Genomic DNA, 20364 nt, shown 5'->3' on the forward strand with positions numbered 1-20364 from the left:
AAGGGAAAGTGGTGACTAAGAACGGATCAGGAACCAGGAAAGAAGTCTAAAGGGACCAAAAGGGTAATGGGTGGAAAGATAGATATGACGTGAAAGCAGAAGGGCAGAGGGATGTAGGAGGCACAGATGTGAGCAAAGTATAATATATATATATATATATATATATATATATATATATATATATGATATAGTGAAGCCCATTGTTTTATAAGCCAACTAGAAGTTAATTTAAAGAAAATGAGTCAGAGAGAAGGCAGTACAGCGTTGAAGGGAGTTAGGGCTGAACTGGATAGAACTGGCATAAGAAAAACATCACGTATGTTTTAAAAACACCACGTCTGACTCTTTCGTGTGTTACATCAGGCAAAGGAAATCAGTTAAACAGTTTGTAGGTGCAGACAACAGTGGGGCCTTTAAGAAATGCACGCTTCGCTGCAACTCAATAACTCTTTTTGGATTGGAGGTAGGAATAATGAGTGCAGCCAATCAGAACAAAAGCAGGTTGGCAAGAAGCCAATAGGAAGTCAGTATGGAAATAGCATTTGCTTTGGTATCAGTTGGTGGCGCTGACCCTGGCAGACAGCGCGACTGAGCCTCCTGTTCTTGCGGGTTTTTGAAAGGCTGCGTTTTGATTTCAACTCTGAGCCAGTTTAGGCTTGGAAAAACACACACACTTCTGGTGAAGAACTTGGTTTTAAGGTCAATTACATGGGGGCTCGAGGCGGGGGGAGGAGGGCTTGGGGAAGGGCTGCTTGAGGGATGGGGAGTAACTTGAAGATGTAATGTATACTATTCTCTGTATTAGAATCTTTGTGACTGGTAGCGAACACGTACAAAACAGTGGCCAAAAGATAAAGTATGTTCCCCGGGCTACTTCAGAACCTTCAGGAGGTCTTAGGTTAAGGCTAACTGTAAGGAAAAGCAAAACAACACAAGTCCTTCTCGGGACCATCCCATACATGCAGGGCTATGTCTTACACAGGGCACCGACTCAGTGGGCGCCTCCAGCCTGGTGTTGATATGACAAGCCACGTGCCTGTTGCCCGGCTTCATGGCCCAGAGGAAAGAGTTCCTTTTTCCTGATTTAATCAGAGGCGTCAACACAATCAAGCCTCAGTCTTTTCAGGCTTCTTTTTAGAACATTGTTTACTCCTGTCCTCACTCCAACCTTAACTGTTATGATGCAACTCACCTTGTTTTTTTTTTTTTTTTTTGCTGAGAGAGGAAAACAAATACAATTTGGAGTTGGAGAAATAAGGTAGAATTCCAGAGTGATTTGTACTCATGGGAAATGAGGAGCATGGTGTTTGTCTTTGCTTCTTTCCTTTTAAAGATTTCACTATGGCAGGTGTTTAGCTTACCTGTGTTGTGCGGTAGACTGTGTTTTACTGCCTTATTGGAAGTCAGAAACTCAGTCTCAGCCTTTGAACGACTCACTGCTCCAAGCAAGCGCATGCTCAGATCGCCACAACAGCACTACAGTCAGGATCCTTGTGTAGGCAGCACCTCGAGGACAAAACACCAGCCCGACTGTTAGTTCCCTGTCAATATTGCTGGGGGCATGAAGGACACAGTGATGCGCTCGAATCTGAGTGTGGTACCCACTTTAGATAGGTGGAGGATGGAGGAACCGGATCCCAGCCAGTCTCATGCTTTTTTTTTTTTTTTTTCTTCCCCCATATCACAACAGGATAGTCACCGTAGTGCGAGTTAGTCCTGGAAAAGCAATGTCAAACAACAGTTTTTCTTTCTGGGCAACAAAAAAAGGCAACATGCCTGACTTACTCTGTGGGAGGCCAGCTGATTACTTTGTGGTCCAGAAGCATTTCACGGTTCTTATCAGTGCCACCGTCGTTTTGGGAGGTAAGTAGCTCTGTGAGCCCCTTCCTCCATCCTTAGAACCTTTTCTCATTGTAGGATGAGATCGCAGCTACATCCAGAGTAGCCAGTGGACCCTCAAGCTGTGAATGAAGGCCATCAATCGGTACAGCTTCACTCAGTTTCTAAGGGGCGCTTGTGTATAGCCCTTCATTCAGTAATGCTGGCTGAGCCTGGTAGGGCGGTAGGTGCATTAAGGAGAGTGAAACTGTCTGCCGTCATGGAGCCGTCTCGTGTGAGGTAGGCAAACAAATAATTTTGAGGCAAGGAGCTAAGTGTAGACAGAGAGATACTGTCAGGATTCTCTAGTAAGGGGGAGGAGGAGGGAGACCCTGAGACTGCCTACTGTGACCAGACCTACCTTAAGTCAAATCTCTGAGATGAGGGGACACAGCTTGTCAACCAGACAAAGAGCACAGACAAACAGTTCACAATTTACAAATGAATTTTGTTTATTGTGGCTTTGAAAAAAGATTTCACTTTTTTATATGTGTAGGAATGTTTTTGCCTGCATACATGTCTGTGGACCATGTACATGCAGAGGCCAGAAGAGGGCATTAGAGGCCCTAGCAGTGTGTAGTTACAGCCGCTTGTGAGCAGCCGTGAATGCTAGTGCTGGGTCCTCCGGAAGGTCAGCAAGTGCCTTTCTTATTCTTTTTAAATGCCTTTTCTTTTATTTGAATCACAACAATCACGGCATTTTCAGGAGACAGTGCGGCATAATTAATACAAGCGTGAAATGCATGATGGTTACATCTAGCCATTGGTGATCACTCCAGATCATTTTGGAGATTTTAATTCTAAATTTCTTTGTTCACCTGGCAGTAGAGCTCACTGGCTTTCCAGCATTGTTTCTTCCTTTGAGCTTTTGTGTCAGCATAATGCCGGTCATCTGCCAGCATGAGAAGATGAGGGAAAACAAGCTATTTTGGGGGCCAAATAACTTATTTTAAAAAAAAAACATTTCAAGTACTTTGTTTTGTGTGTTTTGTCTGCATGAATTTTTGTGCAACACATGAGTGCAGTGCTGGCAGAGGCCATAAGCGGTCTGAAACTGGAGTTAGGGACACTTATGGACTTCGTGTGCATGCTTGGGATTGTGAGCCCTCCGGAAGAGCAGACAGTGGTCTTAGCCTCTGAGCCATCTCTCCAGCCCATGATTTAACTTTTTAAAAATTATGAGTCTCCTTCAGCTTTAGACTTACTAGACACTTTAAAACAATCTTCAATGAGATTCACTGAAATGTGAAAAGTAATAGGGGGCAGTAACAAAGTGAATGAAGGGCTGGTGATACAGCACGCCACAAAACACTTGCCTAACGTGGGTGAGGCTTCAGGCTCAGTCTCCAGTAGTGCAAAAATATCAAATTATTAATAAAGAAGTAAAGTAAAATAAGCATAGTGAAATAAATTATTAAGTGAAAATAGTAAGAGGCATTTTATAGACCCTGGTCCCACTACAGGAAGCTAAGAACTTCACATTAGGAATGGAAGTATAGAGATTATTTTAAAGATCCTTTGAAACTTAAAAATACACCATGGGGCTTTATTAGGAGTCTTGAAAGTTTGACCAAGAACCCAGGTTATTATTATTATTTTTAAAAAGTGTTTGACATTTTGTCATGGCCAGAAAGCATCTTGAGGACTAAGGGCAAAGAGAACAGTAACAGATTCTGTAGTCTCCAAACATTCTTTCATAAACTCAAATTTCTCTAGCAAGTGTTCTTAACCACCGAGCCATCCCTCTATTCCCCTATCATGGGATTTTTTTTCTTTACTCTACTCACTTCACCTGCCGAGAAGAAAATGACAGAGGGCTTTGTAAAAAACGCCTCCTAAACATGAAGAATTCAGCAGGCACAGTGAATGGCATTCATGGAGATAAAGTAAGGCAGTCAATAACACAGGTGCTTTATTCTACAGCTAACTCCTGTGATGAGAGTTTCTAGGTCTCTGAAATTTACTTAGGAAATTTCTGGAGTCAGGAAGACTAGCAAGGAACTGAATAATGAAACAAATGTGTGTAAAGAATATCTTCATCTGGAGGATTTTAGTACATTCCCTAATGACTTTGCTGACCATGAGCTTTGGGAACTCTAGATACATCCTGAGGATGTAAAGATGAGTAGCCAGCAGCAAAGGGCATTGCATAAATGGTGGGGAAACCATCTCATTACCTGGACTTAAGCATAAGAAATGTTCAACAATTATTTACTGATTTGGTTCAACCTCGGGTGGGGAGGCAGGAAGTACAGAATCTAGGCTGTCAGTGAGTCTTGCTGTATGCACAAATGCACAGGTTTCTATTCTCTCCATCTTGCGTCTCTTGGGGGAGAGAAATGAATAGTCTTGGATGGAACAGGCTTAAAGGCAGCCAGACAGTGACAAGTGCTTTTTGTGACTTGTCCTGTAGAGGAGACTACCTGATGATCAGTACAGTCAGTTTCAAGCATTTCTGTCTTTCAGGAGTATATGTAATTTTAGCACAAAATAGTTACTAACAAAAGATTAATGGTATGGATATTAAACTTGGCCTTTTCCTTAATTTTTACCATATTGGTAAGATGCCTAAAGAATGGTCCTAACGTGCTCCCAGTGATCAAGTGTGAGCTGGTGAAGCCTCCATGGTTCCCGTATTCTTGTGTGCGGGGTGTTTGGTTGTGTGTATCTTATATTTCACAGACTGCACTTGTGAGATGGTTCCAGGAGGTGAAAGCACTTGCCACACAACCCTGTCCACCTGAGTTCAATCCCCAGAACCCACCGGAGGTGAAGGGAGAGAACCAAGTCCACAAGTGTGTAGAGTGCTTGAATCTCTACACACACACACACGCACGCACGCACGCACGCAGGCATGCTCATGCGCACGCACACACATGTGCACACGCACACACGCATGCACACACGCATGCACAAAATCCCAAATCTAAATAGAATTTGTAATAATTATTAACTTCCACACATCCTATGACTCAGAAGAAGTTGGAAATTAAATAACTATGCTGAATATTACATTATTTTGAAAATATAATCACCTATCTCTTTCAATAAGGTTTATTTGTATTGACATGTAATATATACACATGTCCACATGTTATGGGTTACAGTACAGCTTGACACAGGCATATAACATATATTGATTGAATAGAGTAATTACTATTTTGAAACTAAAAATTATGTTTCTATTTTTTAGGGTTTTCAAGGATGGTTTTAAAGAATTCTGAGGTCTATGTCTTGATGATTCTCTCTCTGTCAGGATTTGTGACAGGGCGACTGGCTTACCATTTTGTTGAGGTACTGTATACATAATAAGTCAGAGAGTAAATTGAAGGTCAAACACTTCAAACAAGGACCATTCCTAATGTGCAAGTTGTTTTTCTTCTGTGGTCCTGGGGATTAAACTCAGAGCCACATGCATGTCAGACAGAAGCCCTGTATCAATTATGCATATCTTCAACCCCATGGGATTAAAACGAACAAACAAACAAACAAACATGTGAATAGGTATTCAAATAATTTCACATAACACTGATCATTTTTGCAAAGAAAGATGTTGGGGGATGGTCTGATTTATTTTGATGCTAATTACTGCTTGCTGTCTCTGTGACCCACCTTTTAATTAATGAAAAGCCATCCCACCTGGGCAGGGCAAAGCAAATAGAGGTGTGGGTAAGGTTCCCTGGCTTAGGGGAGAGAGAGGAATTCTGGGAAGAGGAAGAAGAAAAAAACTGCCACGAGGAAGGAGAGAGACTTGAGGAGAGAGAGGAGAAAGGGGAAGGCCGCCATGGGTTACGGAAGAGAAGCACATGGCCGGTGTGGATGGAGGCGTTGGTCCAGATGACGAACATTAGCAAGTATTTGGGATTATGAATGGGAGGTAGCTTCATAGAAATTATTAGAAGCAGATGGCATGGGATTGGGGCAGGGATCCCATCCTGCTCCACTATGGGAAGTAGTTTAGAGGATTAATGTCTGCCCTGCCCCTGGTTAACTAAGGCTATTTTAAAATATAACAAATGTCAATGTCTTGATTGATCTTCAGTAAGAGTAGCAAGTGCTCTTAACTTGCCATCTTTCCAACCCCTGTAGCAGTTATTTTCATGATAAAGCATCATTGCACATTTTCCTAGATTAAATATGAAACATACAACATATACAACATAGCCACAAGAAATTTCATTTTTTAAAACTTATTAATGCCTGGCCTTAACAGCAATACAATAGGCATTAACAGTTTGTCTCCATTCAATGTTTCATTTTTTAAAATGGAAAATAATACCTATAGCATATTTATCTAGGGCTGTAAACTCCTGTCTGTCTCCCCAGACCCCACCACTCCCGCTAGCTAACATTATTTTAATGTCTACTAGGTGCGCCACACTCATCTTATACCACCCTTTCACCACTCCCGGCTGTGCCACCCAGTTTTTAAGTGCTTTGTACTTAAGAATTTACCGACTCATTAATCGTTCTTTCAGGAGTGCAGTGACAGCATTGCTCTCTAACCATGTTACAGATGAGGAAATGTGGTGCAGAGAAGTTGGGTAATGGAGTTGTTAAGTTGGAGTGGTCTAGAATAAACCTTCAGGAGAGAATAGTACAGCACTTCAACTAGTGCTGTGTTTTCTATTACTCTATGTACACCTTTCACCATCCATGCCTTATGTAGATTTTACTATTTTGCTCTGACTAAATATGCTTTTTTTCTAAATATATGTGCAATAATATATAACAAATATATTAAAATAAGTATCTGATAGCCTCATAAAATACTTGTCTGTGGATCGGATAGTGTTATCTCAGGTGACCCCAATGTAAGGGCTAACATTTCTGAAAGTACCAATTACAGGTTCTAAGCAATGTCCATGTAAAACATATGAAAAAAGATCAGTTTAAAAGGAGGAGAGAGTGGAAAAGAAGGGGCTGGAGGGATGTCTCAGAGGTTAAGAGCACTTGCTACTTTTCTGAGGATCTGGGTTTGGTTCTCAGCAGCCACATGGTACCTCACAACACTTTGTTAACTCCAGTTCTAGGGGATCTGACACCTTACTCTGGCCTCTTTGGGTACTGAAGGCACATGGTGCGCGCGCGCGCGCGCGCACACACACACACACACACACACACACACACACACACACACACACACACACAAATGCAGCCAAAACATTTACACATAATCAAAAGGAGGAAAGCTATATTTGGCTCACGGTCTCACACTTTCCAGTCCTTGGTTGTTGTCTCCATGGCTGTGGTAGGAGCGGAGATGGAGCATCATCATCATCATGGCAGAGGGGGACTGGGTAGAGAAGGTCTGCTGGCCCCATGACTGAATGAGCTAGAAAGGAAGGGGTTAGGACAAGATACGCCCTAGAATGCTACTTCAGTGACCTTCCGTACAGCACCCATATCCTTATGATCCAAGTGCCTCTCAATAATGCCACCTGCTGGAACCAAGCCCACTAACACGAACTTTTTCCGGGGGACGGGGCAGGGCGGGGCGGGGCGGGGCGGGGCGGGGTGCAGCGCTAAAGCACCACAGTAACAGACTGCTTTACCTTGCTTTTGTTACTTTAGGTGCACCAAATTGTCTACCCTCTTCTAAAAACACCAAGTTTTTCACTTTATTGTTATTTTTTACCTATAATTGTATTCGTGGCTGCTTTGGATGTAGACTTTTATATAGTCAAGAACGTGTTATGGCAGGTAAAAAAACGTTTTACAACAGCTAACCATCTTTGTTCTGTAGACCCACTAATTTAAAAGAGTTGCAGGGCGGGGCGGGGTGGGGGATGGGATCAGTGTTTGCTGAAGGCCTTCCACATTTAGGATCCCAGTAAACAGCCTCTCAGTTTTGCTCATGAACAAACTGAAGCAGAGGTCACAAGAGGGTCAGTAAATATTTGGATCTGGGTTCTGGTCCTGATCCAATTTCATTTCGACTGTGTCTTCTTTCTTTTGCTGGGATTGCTGTATTTATCTGTTCTCCTTTTTCCTTAATTACACTTGTTGCACTGTTTTATTTGTGTCTTCAGACATCATCTCTCCCATTTTGGTTTAACTCTGCTCTTTCTAACATCTAATATTAAAATTAATTGTAGCAATGTAATGGTATTTTGGATGTGCAGGGTGTAATTGCTTCCCCTTTTTACCTGATCTATTTTATTTTATTTTATTTTAACTCATGTAGCCTTGGCTGGCCTGGAACTCACTGTGTTGACCTTGAGTTTACCAGGTTCTGCCTGTTGGGTGTGAGTACTGTTACAGTAAGCAGAGCCCTGCAAGGAACCTGTGGTCTGTTGATTTAGAGTCCTTTGGGTACTCTCTATCCCCAAAATGCTGTCCAGTTAAAAATAATAAAGCAATGGCCGGAGACATGGCTCACCACTTAAGACATTGGCTACTCTTGTAGAGGACCTGGCCTTGGTTCCCAGCACTTACGCGGCAGCTCACAATCATGTGTAATCCAGTTCCAGGGGATCTGATGCCCATTTCTGGCCTCCACGGGGACATGGGGACCAGGTATGCAGGTAGTACACACGCTACAGTTATACATATGGGTAGGACACCCATGCCCATAAGAGGAAAAAAAAAAAAAAAAAAAGCAAAGTTAAAAAGAATAAAATGGTGAATATGATCAAAATACACTATGTGCATGCATGAAATTCTCCAAGAATAAGTAAAAATGTTACATTATTAAAAATAATAAAGTGGAAAAAAAAAAAACCCTGTAACCCAGGATTCAGTTCTTGAACATGAGTAAATGCAGGCCTGTTATTTTTCGGTGACGTAATGCTGTGCGGTGAATTGGTTCATAGGTCTTGCTAACAGGAGTGATCAGTTTTGGCACAGCGTTTGTGACAATTGCGTACGTGGTTCTGAAGTTCCAAGAAGATTCGTGGGATCTGCAGTGCTGCCTGCTCTTCAGCATCATCCTGTGCATAATAGATCCTCTTCACTCCGTCAACGCGCTGAAAACCATCGGTACGTCAGCTTCCCTTTTCTCACTCTGCCGGCACGGGGAGACGGTATTTCCTTCGGTTGTGTTTTTCCTGCGTGGTTTATTCAGCCAGCGGAGTAGGACTTAGGGCCTTATTTCTGCGAGGAGAGCCAAAGTCTGAGAAATCTGGTACTTAACCCTATCACTCAGAGGTCACTTGGGGGCATTCCAAAACTTCACCTCCAGATTGAAAACTGGAAAACTGAGTCCTTTAAAACAAAAACTATAAATACACTACCTTAGGAATAACAATAATGATGATAGTATGTTAACTCTATATTTTTAATTATTATTGCTTCAAGACCCCAAGGTAAAAAAGAAGATTAACCAGGTCCAATTTTCTTAAAGATGTTGATGATGATGGTGGTGGTGGTTATGATGTCACTTAATGTGATCAGTTTGAATTTTTATCCAATGACTTATATTAAACAGTTGCTTTTATTTTATTTTTGAGACAGGGTTTCCCTTTGACTTACCTGAAGCTTACTATGTAGACCAGGCTGGCCTTGAACTCACAGATCTGCCTGCTTTTGCCTCCTGAGTGTGGCCTAACAGTTGCTTTTAAAAGACAGGATTATGATGTCTTCTGTCTGTTAATTTGTATTTGCATTAGGCTGTGTTTTGGGTTCATGCTTCTAAGTGAAAGCCAAGGGCTGCTAGACCATACCACAAACTCACCAAAACTCCTCTATCGTATACTACTGTGTAGGTAGAGTAACAGGAACTGGGCAAAGGACAGAATGTATGAAAAAGAGAGTTAGCTAATATCAGACATCAGACGTAGGCTAGCGGATCTAAAGGGGTGGGGAGAGGGAGGAAGAGAGGGAGACAAGAGCAAGGAAAGATGAGGGCAACAAGAGACACCGAGACAGACAAAGATCTTTACCAGCTCTTGCTGTAGTTTGCCATCTAGAGAGAGTTTCGGTCCTTGGAGAGAGAAAACGCACGGTGGAGGCTGGTGGTTTCCCTAGGCTTGTATAGCTCCAGGGTTGGGAGTCTGAAGGCTAGACATCACAGAAAAGTTGCTGACAAGATAAAAGCTGCTTGAAGGAGGCAGGGTGGAGGTCTGGTTTTGGATAGGAACTCATTGGTGCATGACTCGTGGAGTGGCCAAGGCTGGAGAAAGAAAATAAAGAGTAGACGAACCAATTTCCTTCAGATTCCTTACATTCTTTGCGGGAAAACATCCCTCATAGTTCATGGAATGTCGGACTGAACGCTCAGAATATTTTCATCTCTGTAGTCTGCAGTGCTGTGGCCCGAGCAGTCAGGTCCTGAAACCCTGACTAGGGCGCTAGGGAGTGAAGGAAGGACAGTCGGACAGACAGTTCAGTCAGACAGTCAGACAGACAGACAGATGCATGTTCACACACACACACACACACACATGTAAACTAGGATTAGGTGGGAGTTTTCTAACTCCTACAACTGGAACCTCAGTGTGTTATTAGGCACAGCGCGGTGGGAGGGGTTAGCTAGTTTTGGTGTGGCCTCTGTAGGGGAGCAGTCTGGGAGGAGGAAGAGGAGGTTGCAGTTGCTGGTCTTGCACAAACTGATCACTCATTCACAAGCACTCACACTCTGACTCCCGCGGACAGCTTTGCCATTTCTCTTGGGCCTGGGCTGTATGTATGGATATGCTTCGCCAATGTCCTTGACATGGCTGAGCCCATGTCAGCAACACACATTCACTTAGGACTTTACTCACCCACGGCTTCCGCCACTTGCTGCATTTTAGACTCATCCTTAGGCCAAAGGCTGTCCTGGTAAGACACAATGAAGCTTGAAGCAGGACACAAAAGGTTTAAAGAAACTGGGTGTGGTGATGCACACTTTTAATTCCAGCACTCAAGAGGCAGAAGGCAGATGGATCTCTCTGAGCTCAAGGCTAGTGTGTTTACATAGCAAGTTACTGACCAGCCAGGGTGCTATAGTGAGACTCTTTAAAAAAAAAAAAGTTTAAGAAGTTTCCAAGTAATTTAACTGGGTTATGGGCTATTTTATTACGTTCTTGTCCTAAAAATCTTCATGAAGCTAAATTGAAATTTTCTTTCCTTCCCTCCTTTCTTTTCCTTTTCTTGGTTTGGAAGGATTTCTCTGTGTAGCTCTGGCTGTCCTGGAACTCACTCTGTAGACCAGGCTGGCCTTGAAGTCAGAGATCTGCCTGCCTCTGCCTCCCAAGTGTCTCTCTCTCTCTCTCTGACTTTCTTTCTTTCTCTTCTTCAACTGAAAACAGATTTCTTTGCATACATTATATTCTGATATTCTGTTCCCAGTTTCTCCTACCCAACTCCTCCCAGGTCAGATTCTCTCTACCTTCCTGCCTACTCAAATCCACATCCTTTCTTTTTCTCTCAACAGAAAACAAATAGGAAAACAAAATACCACCCCCTGCCTTCCAGGAAAAAAAAAAAAAAAAAAAACCAAGACCAAAAAAAAAAAAAGAGCCAAAGGAAAAAAATACCAGAAACACACATAGATTTGGGGCATGTACATTCACTCAGACAGAAATATCATAAAAACACAAAACTATACTATATGAGCAAAAGACCTGTATCAGATATTTACTACAGAATGTTATAATAATGATTTAGAGGCATAAAACAGATGCAGCTCAAAAGGAGTGCAACAACATTTCTTAGAGCATTAGAAGGAAAACCAACCAACCAAACCACGGACTTCTTTACTCAGTGAGAGTATCTTGAGGTAAAGATGAGACTGAGGTGTCCTCAAGTATTCAGAGGCTGACTGGATTTGTCACTTGCTGACTTGTACCATATAAAATGTTCAAAGAAGTCTTTAGGCAGAAAGAAAATTATATCAGATGGAAGTTCAGTTGTGGAATTTGATCTACCACAGGCCCTGGTAGCCACTGACGCATTTTGGGTGTCTGTGGGTTTGTCTGCTCTGGACATCACATAGGTCAAACCGTACAATGTTGCAGGCCTTCTTTATTCGTGGTTGGTTCAAAGACACTTGGCGTTTGTCTGAAACTACAAATAATATGCCGTCCTAGATAGACTGTTTTGTCTTATATATCCACATGTATGACAAGACTTAATTTATAAATTAGCCTCATGAAGAAGACAACACGGGCAGTGGTGGTGTACAACTTTAATCCCAGGACTTGGGAGGCAGAGGCAGGTGGATGGATCTCTGTGAGTTTGAGGCCAGCCTGGTTTACAGAGCTAGTTCCAGGACAGAACATTCACAGTCAGGGCTACAGACAGAGAAGTGGCTGTCTCAAAAAACAAAAAAACCAAAACAAAACCCAAACTGAAAACAAGAGCAACAAAACCCAAAACAAAAGAAGATAATCTCTAAAGACAAACAAGGAAATTATAACAAAATATGTTGTGATTAGTTATTTAAATTATATGAAAACTTCTGCAAGCTTTCATTTTCTACTTTGAGACCTCAGTTGGCCTCAGAGGACTGAAGTGACGGAGAGCGAGATCACAGATATAACAGGCTAGTGTGCATGGCTTTTGTGCCTGGCATCTTTCATTTATAAGGTCCTCAAGGTTCACTGTCCTGTGTTTGGACCAGCATTTAATTCCTTTTGTGGAGGGATAGTGTCCTCCTGCATATAGACACTCATTAGCTGACAAACACTGGATTGCTGCTGTACAAACACCCATGTACATATAATTACTGGGTTATATCCCCCCCCCTCTCTCATTTCTTTATGCAGTCCTGACTGTCCTGGAACTCACTAGACCAGGCTGGCCTCAAACTCACAGAAATCCTCCTGCCTCTGCTTCCCCATTCCTGGGATCAAGGGCATGAGACACAATGTCTGGCTATTTTGCACTTTTTTAAAATGAGCTCTTCTTCTGGACTCTGATATTTATTCAAGCTGAATGTGGGTCTTAAGATTTGTCTCATCCAGAAGCTTAAAAAACGTTTGCGGCAGGGTGTGTCGACGGCTCGGTAGATAAAGCATTTGCCACATGCGCATGAGGACAGTAGTTATGATCCTCTTAACACCCACTTCCAAGCCAGGTAGACATGGTGGTTTACCTGTAATCCTAGTGTGGGGAAAGGCAGAGACGAAGACTCTGGAACAAGCTGACAAGCCAGACTAAGTGAAACAGAGAGCTCTGGGGTCTGTGAGAGACCTTGCCTCAATATATGAGGCAGAGAGTGATTGAGGAAGATAGTTAATGACAGGCGACCAGACACGTGCATATGTAAACATAAAGTAAAAGGAAAGGAAGAGATATTTGAGGCAGTGGGCATCCAAAGGTTGGCTTTAATTGCCAACTTGTCACAACTCTAGGTCTCAATGAGAGACTATATAAAGTTGGCTTGTGGGCACGTGTGTGTTTGCGGATCATCTTGATTATGAGTTAATCGACGTAGCAAAACCCAGCTCACTATGGGCGGCACCACTCCCTAGGCAGAAGGTCTTGGACTGTGTGAGCATAGAGAGGGAACTGAGGACAAGTAAGTACGAATGAACTGCTTCCTGTCTGTCTTGATAATGTGTGAAATATGACTAGACGTTCTAAATTTCTCATGTCTTGACTTCCCTGCCATGGTGAGCCATGGTCTTGTTTTTGTTTTTGTTTTTCTGTCATGTTCTATTTCCTCTCTGTTTTCTATTTAAGATCATCGTTTCTACTCACTGCGTTAAACTATGTTCCCTGTTTCCTTTCCTAGGCATTTCTAAGATGTACACTGATATCATCAGAGGGGAGTCACTGATCATTTGTAGTTTCACGTGCATTTTCTTTGGAATTTTTCGGGGCCACACAACTAACGTGTCCATGTTCAGGGGTAAGATCGCTGTGTTCTGTCTGTGTATTTCCTAGAATTATTCTTACTGAAGTGAAGATGTATTTACTTTTGCATCTTTCTCTGTACATTGTTCTTGGACCAACTAAAATGACAAGTTAGGCAACGAGAAAATAGCTACCATCTTTGCATTTTATTAATCACTAAAATACAAAGTGCGGGGCTAGAGAGATGGCTCAGAGTAAGAGCACTAACTGCTCTTCCAGTGGTTCTGAGTTTAATTCTCAGCAACCGTATGGTGGCTCCCAACTATCTGTAATGTGATATGATGCCCTCTTCTGGCTTGCAGGTGTCCGTCCATGCAGGCAGAGCACTGTCTACATAATCAATCAATCTTAAAAAAAAATCCTAGTTATTAAAAAATAACCAAAGTATGAGTTTTATTGATCAGTAATATGCAAGCAGGGTTATATGGGAGGGCTGGACAGAGAAAAAAGGAAGGAGGAAATGATGTAATTCTATAATCTCAAAACATAAAAGAAATAATTAGAATAATAATTAAAAGAACCCATTTCCTCTCCCTCAGCAGCATGCACACATACACAATTGCATCATCTGGCTCACCTTATCCCTTGAGCTGGGATCACTCTGTTTTAAAGTCATTGGATGTTAAGAATTGACTTGGTCCCCCAGAAGATGCTCCAGCACACAACAGGGACATATGCTCAACCATATTCATAGCAGCCTTATTCACAATAGCCAGATCATGGAAACAGCCTAAGTGTCCCTCAGTAGAAGAGTGGATAAAGAAACTGTGGTACATTTACACTATGGAATACTACTCAGCTATTAAAAACAAGGAATTCCCGAAATTTGTGGACAAATGGATTGAACTAGAAATGATCATAATGAGTGAGTTCACCCAGAAGCAGAAAGACTCAAATGGTATATACTCACTTATAACTGGACACTAGTCCAAGAGGCATGTTCCGTGAAAGTCTTCACTTACCAGGAAAGTGGGATAGAGGTGAGGACATCCTATTGGGACTCTAGGTGAGAGAAGTATGGGAGAATGGGGAAATAGAGGGATCCAGAGGGTCCTAGAAACCTACAAGAAGAACACTATGATGGGTGGATCTGGGCCCAGGGGTTCTGCTCAAACTATGGCATCAACCAAGGACAATACCTGCTGTAAGCATCAAACCTCTACCCAGATCTAGCCAATGGACAGAATATTCTTCACAGTTGAGTGGAGAGTGGGGACTGACTTTCACATGAACTCTGGTGCTCCATATTTGACCACGTCCCCTTGACGGAGAGGCTCAGTGGCACCCAGAGGAAGGATAGCAGGCTACCAAGAAGAGACTTGATACCCTAGGATCATATACAGGGGGAGGAGGTCACAGTCATAGGGGAGGGGACTAGGGTGAAAGCAGGAGGGAGGGAGGAATGGGAGGATAACAATTGAGATGTAATATGAATGAATTAATAATAATAAAAAAAAGAATTGACTTGGTCCTAGATTTGAGGGTGAAAGCAGACTGTTAATGCAGTGTTGGTAAAAACAGGCCTATGAATGACAGTAGCCAGATCTGTGTGGCTAATGATCACTGGGGTGTGGAATGTGTTCTCTTGGCAGGTTTCTAGATGCTTTTAGTGGTATTTGGAGAAAAAAGGGGGAAAGTCGGATCGTAGCGTGAAGGGGGAAAGGGACCTCCTGGTATATACTTGTGAGAGTGCAAGAAGAGGCTGGGGAGGTCTGAAATCAGAAAGCAACGTTGGTGGAGGAGAAGGCATCCTGCAGTGCTTCTCAGTTAAGGAGCTACAGAAATTTGGGTCGATAATTAAAAAAAAAAAAAAAAGGATTTATTAGCACATATTAATTATCTAATGAGTTTCATTATATTTTCATATGTCTACATAATGTGTTCCAACTGTATTTACCCCTGTTAATTCTCTCTTGTATCTTTCCCCACTCTCATGAATCCTCTCTTCCACTAGCTACACGTGTTTAATGTCTTTTGTGTGTGTGACCCAAGGAGTTCCCTGGGATTGTTCAGAGGAGTGTGGGTGGGAGTTTGTTTACATCGGGGGAGGGGGCGCTGAAGCGGGAGGACACTCCTAGAGAGCCTGTTTTTCAGACTTTCTCTGGGCACTCTGCCTGCTGAAGAACAGGCTTCTTACAAACCTCGAGAGCAAACCACACTGAAAAGCCAAACAACAACAACGACGACGACGATGATGACAACAAAATCCAGGTGAGTGTTTAGCTCAAGTTTCTCTCTCTCACGTTCTCTCTTTTCTTTTTTAGAGTTGCATGTAATCATCGGACTCACCTTTGATATTTTTGGAAGCACAGTATGCGGATATTGGTGTACGAGAGTCATTCAGATCATACTGACCGACCTTTTTAGCAACACACTGACTAACGTTGTTCTCTGTTTTTCACTGGTGTACATGACTTTCTACCTTGGTAAGGCAAACAAATGCAAAACTACTGTACTACTGGAGAGCCTATGAATCTTGGTTTTGCCATGCTCCCTGCTCCAGACTCGTCTTCACGACTTCCTCCTCTTTGTGGCGCCCCCTTCGTGTTTTGTCACATCGCCTTTCTGTCATCTCTCCCGGCCTCCATGTTCTTTCCTCTTTGCACTCCTACCTCTGGTTATTCGCTTACCCCTTTGCCGCTCGCTCTGGTCTGTGACCCTACAGGTAAGTCGCTGGCCGGGGTCCTAGAAGTGGAATCAATATGGAGTTGTTTCTGTTAGGACTGTTGAACAGCTCACCAGTCTGAACAGAAAGTTGTCAGAGAAGTTCCCGAGGTCTTTCCCTTGGAAAGCAGAGAAGGATGCCGAAATAGCCATCTTCTCTTAACTCTAGAAGGTGGGAAAGGAGAGAATCAGGGGTGCTTCTTCATACCACTCAGTTAAATAAGGAAAGGCAGTTTTCCTTCTCGATATGTTGCCACCTAGTGGTTGCTCACTGCCCTGAGCCAGTCAAACTAGAGAACACTTTCACAGAAGGTTCGGTTCCTTAAGCTTTGTTTCTCTTCTCCTCTGTGAAAGTTGTGTGAGTGAGTGCCTTCTTTTCTTTTCTTTTCTTTTTTTTTTTTTTTGTTTTTTTGTTTTTTTGTTTTTTTGAGATAGGGTTTCCTTATGTATCCTTGGCTTGATTGTCCTGAACTCCCTTTGTAGACCAGGCTGGCCTCAAACTCACAGCGATCCACCTGCCTCTGCCTCCCGAGTGCTGGGATTAAAGGCGTGTGGGCGTGTGCCACTCAGCATTTCTGCCTCCCTACCAGGCTGTGAGCCTCTTGAGCATGAGTGGGGCGCATAGTCAGCTCTTTGCTTGATCTGTTTTGCCTCTTCTCAGCCAAGCTTTGAGTTTGCCAAATGCCTGACAGTAATTTAACATATGATGATTGAATGAACCAATATCCCTTCTCAAAAGTGTTTTTGAGCAGGCCGACTCCACATACACTCCATCAGTCAGAGACGTTGGCTAGTACTTAGCCTCTCTAAGCTTGTCTCTTCATCTATGCAAACCGTCTAAAAATACCTCACCTGTATCGGGCACTGCAGAGATTAATGAAGTGTGTGCTGGGAATTACTATGCTTGGGAGCTGGAGGTAGCCTCGGGGCTAGCAAGAGCTCAGTATGCACATCGGCTCCCACCTCCTTTTGAGTGGCAGTTGTTCGTGGGGGTGGGGTGTCTTTATACCACGCAAATCAAGGCTTTCTCCCCTGCCCCAGAGATGTTCTTAAGCCTCTGTCAGCTCCCCACTGAGTTCCAGACAGGGTGGTGCATAAATGCTGGCTCCCTTCCTCTTCTAGAAATGCAGGCGTTTCCGGCCAATGCTTTAACAGATTAAATGAACGAAAGCTGAGGGCAGAGCGGCAAGGCCAGGATTTTAGCCACATTTTCACATTTCCCAGCCCTGACACATACGTTTTCAAGTTGAGATGGAGTTGTCACATAATTTATAGTGCAAGTTCCTTATTTTCATTTAGCTATGTAACCAAAATGTTTGGTCTGTTCAGCTCGAGTCATTGAAACACAAACATCTGACAAAAAATGTGTTTAAAATCCAGCATAAAAAAAATCAAGAAATGCCGGGCAGAGTGGCGCACACCTTTAATTCCCAGCACTCAGGAGGCAGAGGGAGGTGGATCAATGTGAGTTTGAGGCCAGCCTGGTCTACAGAGTGAGTCCAGGACAGGCAAGGCTACACAAAGAAACCCTGTCTCGAAAAAAACAAAAACAAAAACAACAACAAAAAAAAAAAAAAAAAAAAGAAAGAAAGAAAGAAAGAAAGAAAGAAAAATAAGAACTAGCATGTACTCATTATAAAAAACTGGAAATAAGAATTTGACGGTTCCCCTATTGTCACATTTGCAGAACTATTAGCTTTACTCAACTTGATTTCTTTCTTTCTTTTTTAAAGTTAGGTAAGTAGATTAAAAAAAAAAATCAAAAGTGAAGTTACGTGAATAAATAAATGAAAAGAACTGTGAAATCTTCTTTCCTGAGTATTAACAAGATTTGTCTAGCAGTAAAGCCAGTGGATTAAAGTCAACACCACAGTCACAACAGTGATCATCGGTTGCTATGCAAATATGCCAAGTAATAGTTCATCTAATACGTATGTGGGGTGCTACTATTTCACACTTGTTTTGGAGGTGCAGAGACACTAACAGAAAAAAAGAAAAGTCACATTCCAAAAGCACCTTGCTCCGCCCCGTTTCAAAGTTCTTCCACTTTCCTTTGGATGGTCTTTTCTTTTATTAAATTTATTTTATTTTTTATTTTTATGTGCATTTGTGTTTTTCCTCCGCGTGTGCGTGTGTGTGAAGGTGTCAGATCTTGAAGTTACAGACAGTTGTGAACTGCCATGTAGGTGTTAGGAATTGAACCTGGGTCCTCTGGAAGAGCAGTCAGTGCTGTTAACCGCTCAGCCATGGATGGCCTTTCTCTTCTTTTCTACCTCCGGTTACCCCAGGGCTCTTTGGAGACTCTGCAGCCCAGCACCTTTAGTGTTTACGGTGTTCAAACACTCTTCCTAGACTGTGTTTCAGCGTTTAGAGCCCAGTGACTTGCCCCTATAGTGAGGTGAGGGCAAAAGCTCCAAGAAGCAGTGAGTTTGGTCAACAACTCCAGGCTCACCCAACACAATGTCCCTGAGGTGCTGAGCAGAGATTATGTAATTTCTTTTCCCACTAGCCCTAGCCTCAGTGATGATGTAAGGTTGGCAAACTGGGTCAAATATGCTCTTAGCTAAAAACAGCTTCATGAAAAGAGCAGAATAAAAGAAAAACATCCTATGGAGATGAAGATTATATGAAGCTTTATTGGCCAGCTGTTTGTTTGCATTCTATCTCTGGTTTCTTACAGAATACTAGGCAAGGAGAGTTCCATGACAGGTCCCCCGTGGCTCTTTATTATGTTGCCCATTGCAGAAGCAGCATTGCTATTCCCGATCTAGTGTTAGGCTAATCCCTTGAAGCAACTTTCTAAATAAGAAATGCTCCTTTCAACTTTCCTACAGGTTCTTTACTCAGAGCACACCAGTGTGCAGGTTTCTTCGCAATCAATTTTAATTCACTTTTTTCTCTCCCCAGTGGAATATTTTGGAATGTCCGGCATTGTTGCTTTGGTCACGGTAGGCCTGAATTTAGATTCTTTAAGCTTTAAGCCGAGGATGGAGTTCATCATTACTAAGTGAGTTTTCTGTTGTGTGTTCAGTATAGATTTTATAGAATTCCAGTGGTTAGGCCATCCTGTCTTCAAGGAGGCTAAGACGGTTCCATTTATATACATATTTCCATCTTTAAAGTTTCAATGTGCCAACAATGATCAGCATTATTGATATCGTCATTCTGAGCAAAGGATCAGTGGTTCTGAGACCACAGCGCTTTGCATTGTGGGTGTTTTTCCTTCATATCACACTTGGGTGACATCATCCTATTGCATGAAGGGAGGAGGTCAGAGCAAGAGAGATGCATCACGAGCAAGACTTTTACCTACCCTTTCCACCTGGTGTTAAAAAAATGTGACAGGGATGGCGTTGGGGTGGGGGTGTGGGCATCAGTGCCTTCTCAGACAAATGGATTGAGGCCTTCCCTGAGAAACCACGCAAAATCACAGAATTGTTCAGAATCCAGACACCAAGTTACAATCTACCAAAGAAATTCTCATATCAAATGAAAGCAGTTTCCCATGAAAATTTGTTCAATCAATGTTAAAGTTGTTTTGAAATACTGTCTTTACTATATTCTTTAGTATTTAAATTATCCTATAAAAATAATAAATAGCCACAATAGAGGATGCTCCTTTGTTTATTTTGGTTTGGCAAAATGAAACAAAATTGGCACCTATAACTTTTGCTACTTTGATGTGTTTGTGAATGAAGCTCGGGTCTAACTGGCTCCTGAGGCTTATCTTCAGGGCAGCAACTGAACTTGGATGTGCTCTTGAGATTGGGCATACTGTCACTTAGCAGTATTGTAATTTCACATCCTAGTCACCCAGTTGTCTATTCTTTCACTTAAGCCACTAATATTTTCCTGGATGTTGAATTTTAAGACAGAGGCAATAGGAGTAAGACAGCTCAAAAACCAAAACAGCTCCCCCCTACCCCCATCCCCTCCCCCCTCACGCAACAACAAAAACATGCCGTAGTTAAATGGCATTCAAACTAACTAGAAGTACTCTAAGCTTATGTTTCTTTTGGGTCCTGCTATTTGCAAAGG

At 42.5% G+C, this 20364-nt stretch overlaps 1 protein-coding gene across 1 annotated transcript in view; it reads left to right on the plus strand.

Moving 5' to 3' along the window:
- The first annotated feature begins 543 nt into the window (after positions 1 to 543).
- Positions 544 to 20364, plus strand: part of Slc9c2 (solute carrier family 9 member C2 (putative)) — a 57155-nt gene continuing 37334 nt past the window's right edge. The window contains exons 1-8 of the mRNA XM_051148335.1: positions 544 to 699; positions 1691 to 1863; positions 5072 to 5172; positions 7453 to 7581; positions 8694 to 8859; positions 13541 to 13657; positions 15927 to 16088; positions 19234 to 19333. Of these exons, the coding sequence (XP_051004292.1) occupies positions 1728 to 1863; positions 5072 to 5172; positions 7453 to 7581; positions 8694 to 8859; positions 13541 to 13657; positions 15927 to 16088; positions 19234 to 19333 (911 nt within the window). The 5' untranslated portion in view covers positions 544 to 699; positions 1691 to 1727. The remainder of the gene's footprint in view (positions 700 to 1690; positions 1864 to 5071; positions 5173 to 7452; positions 7582 to 8693; positions 8860 to 13540; positions 13658 to 15926; positions 16089 to 19233; positions 19334 to 20364) is intronic.

The sequence above is a fragment of the Acomys russatus genome, chromosome 6 (genome assembly GCF_903995435.1).
Source record: "Acomys russatus chromosome 6, mAcoRus1.1, whole genome shotgun sequence".
In the NCBI taxonomy this organism is placed as follows: Eukaryota; Metazoa; Chordata; class Mammalia; order Rodentia; family Muridae; genus Acomys; species Acomys russatus.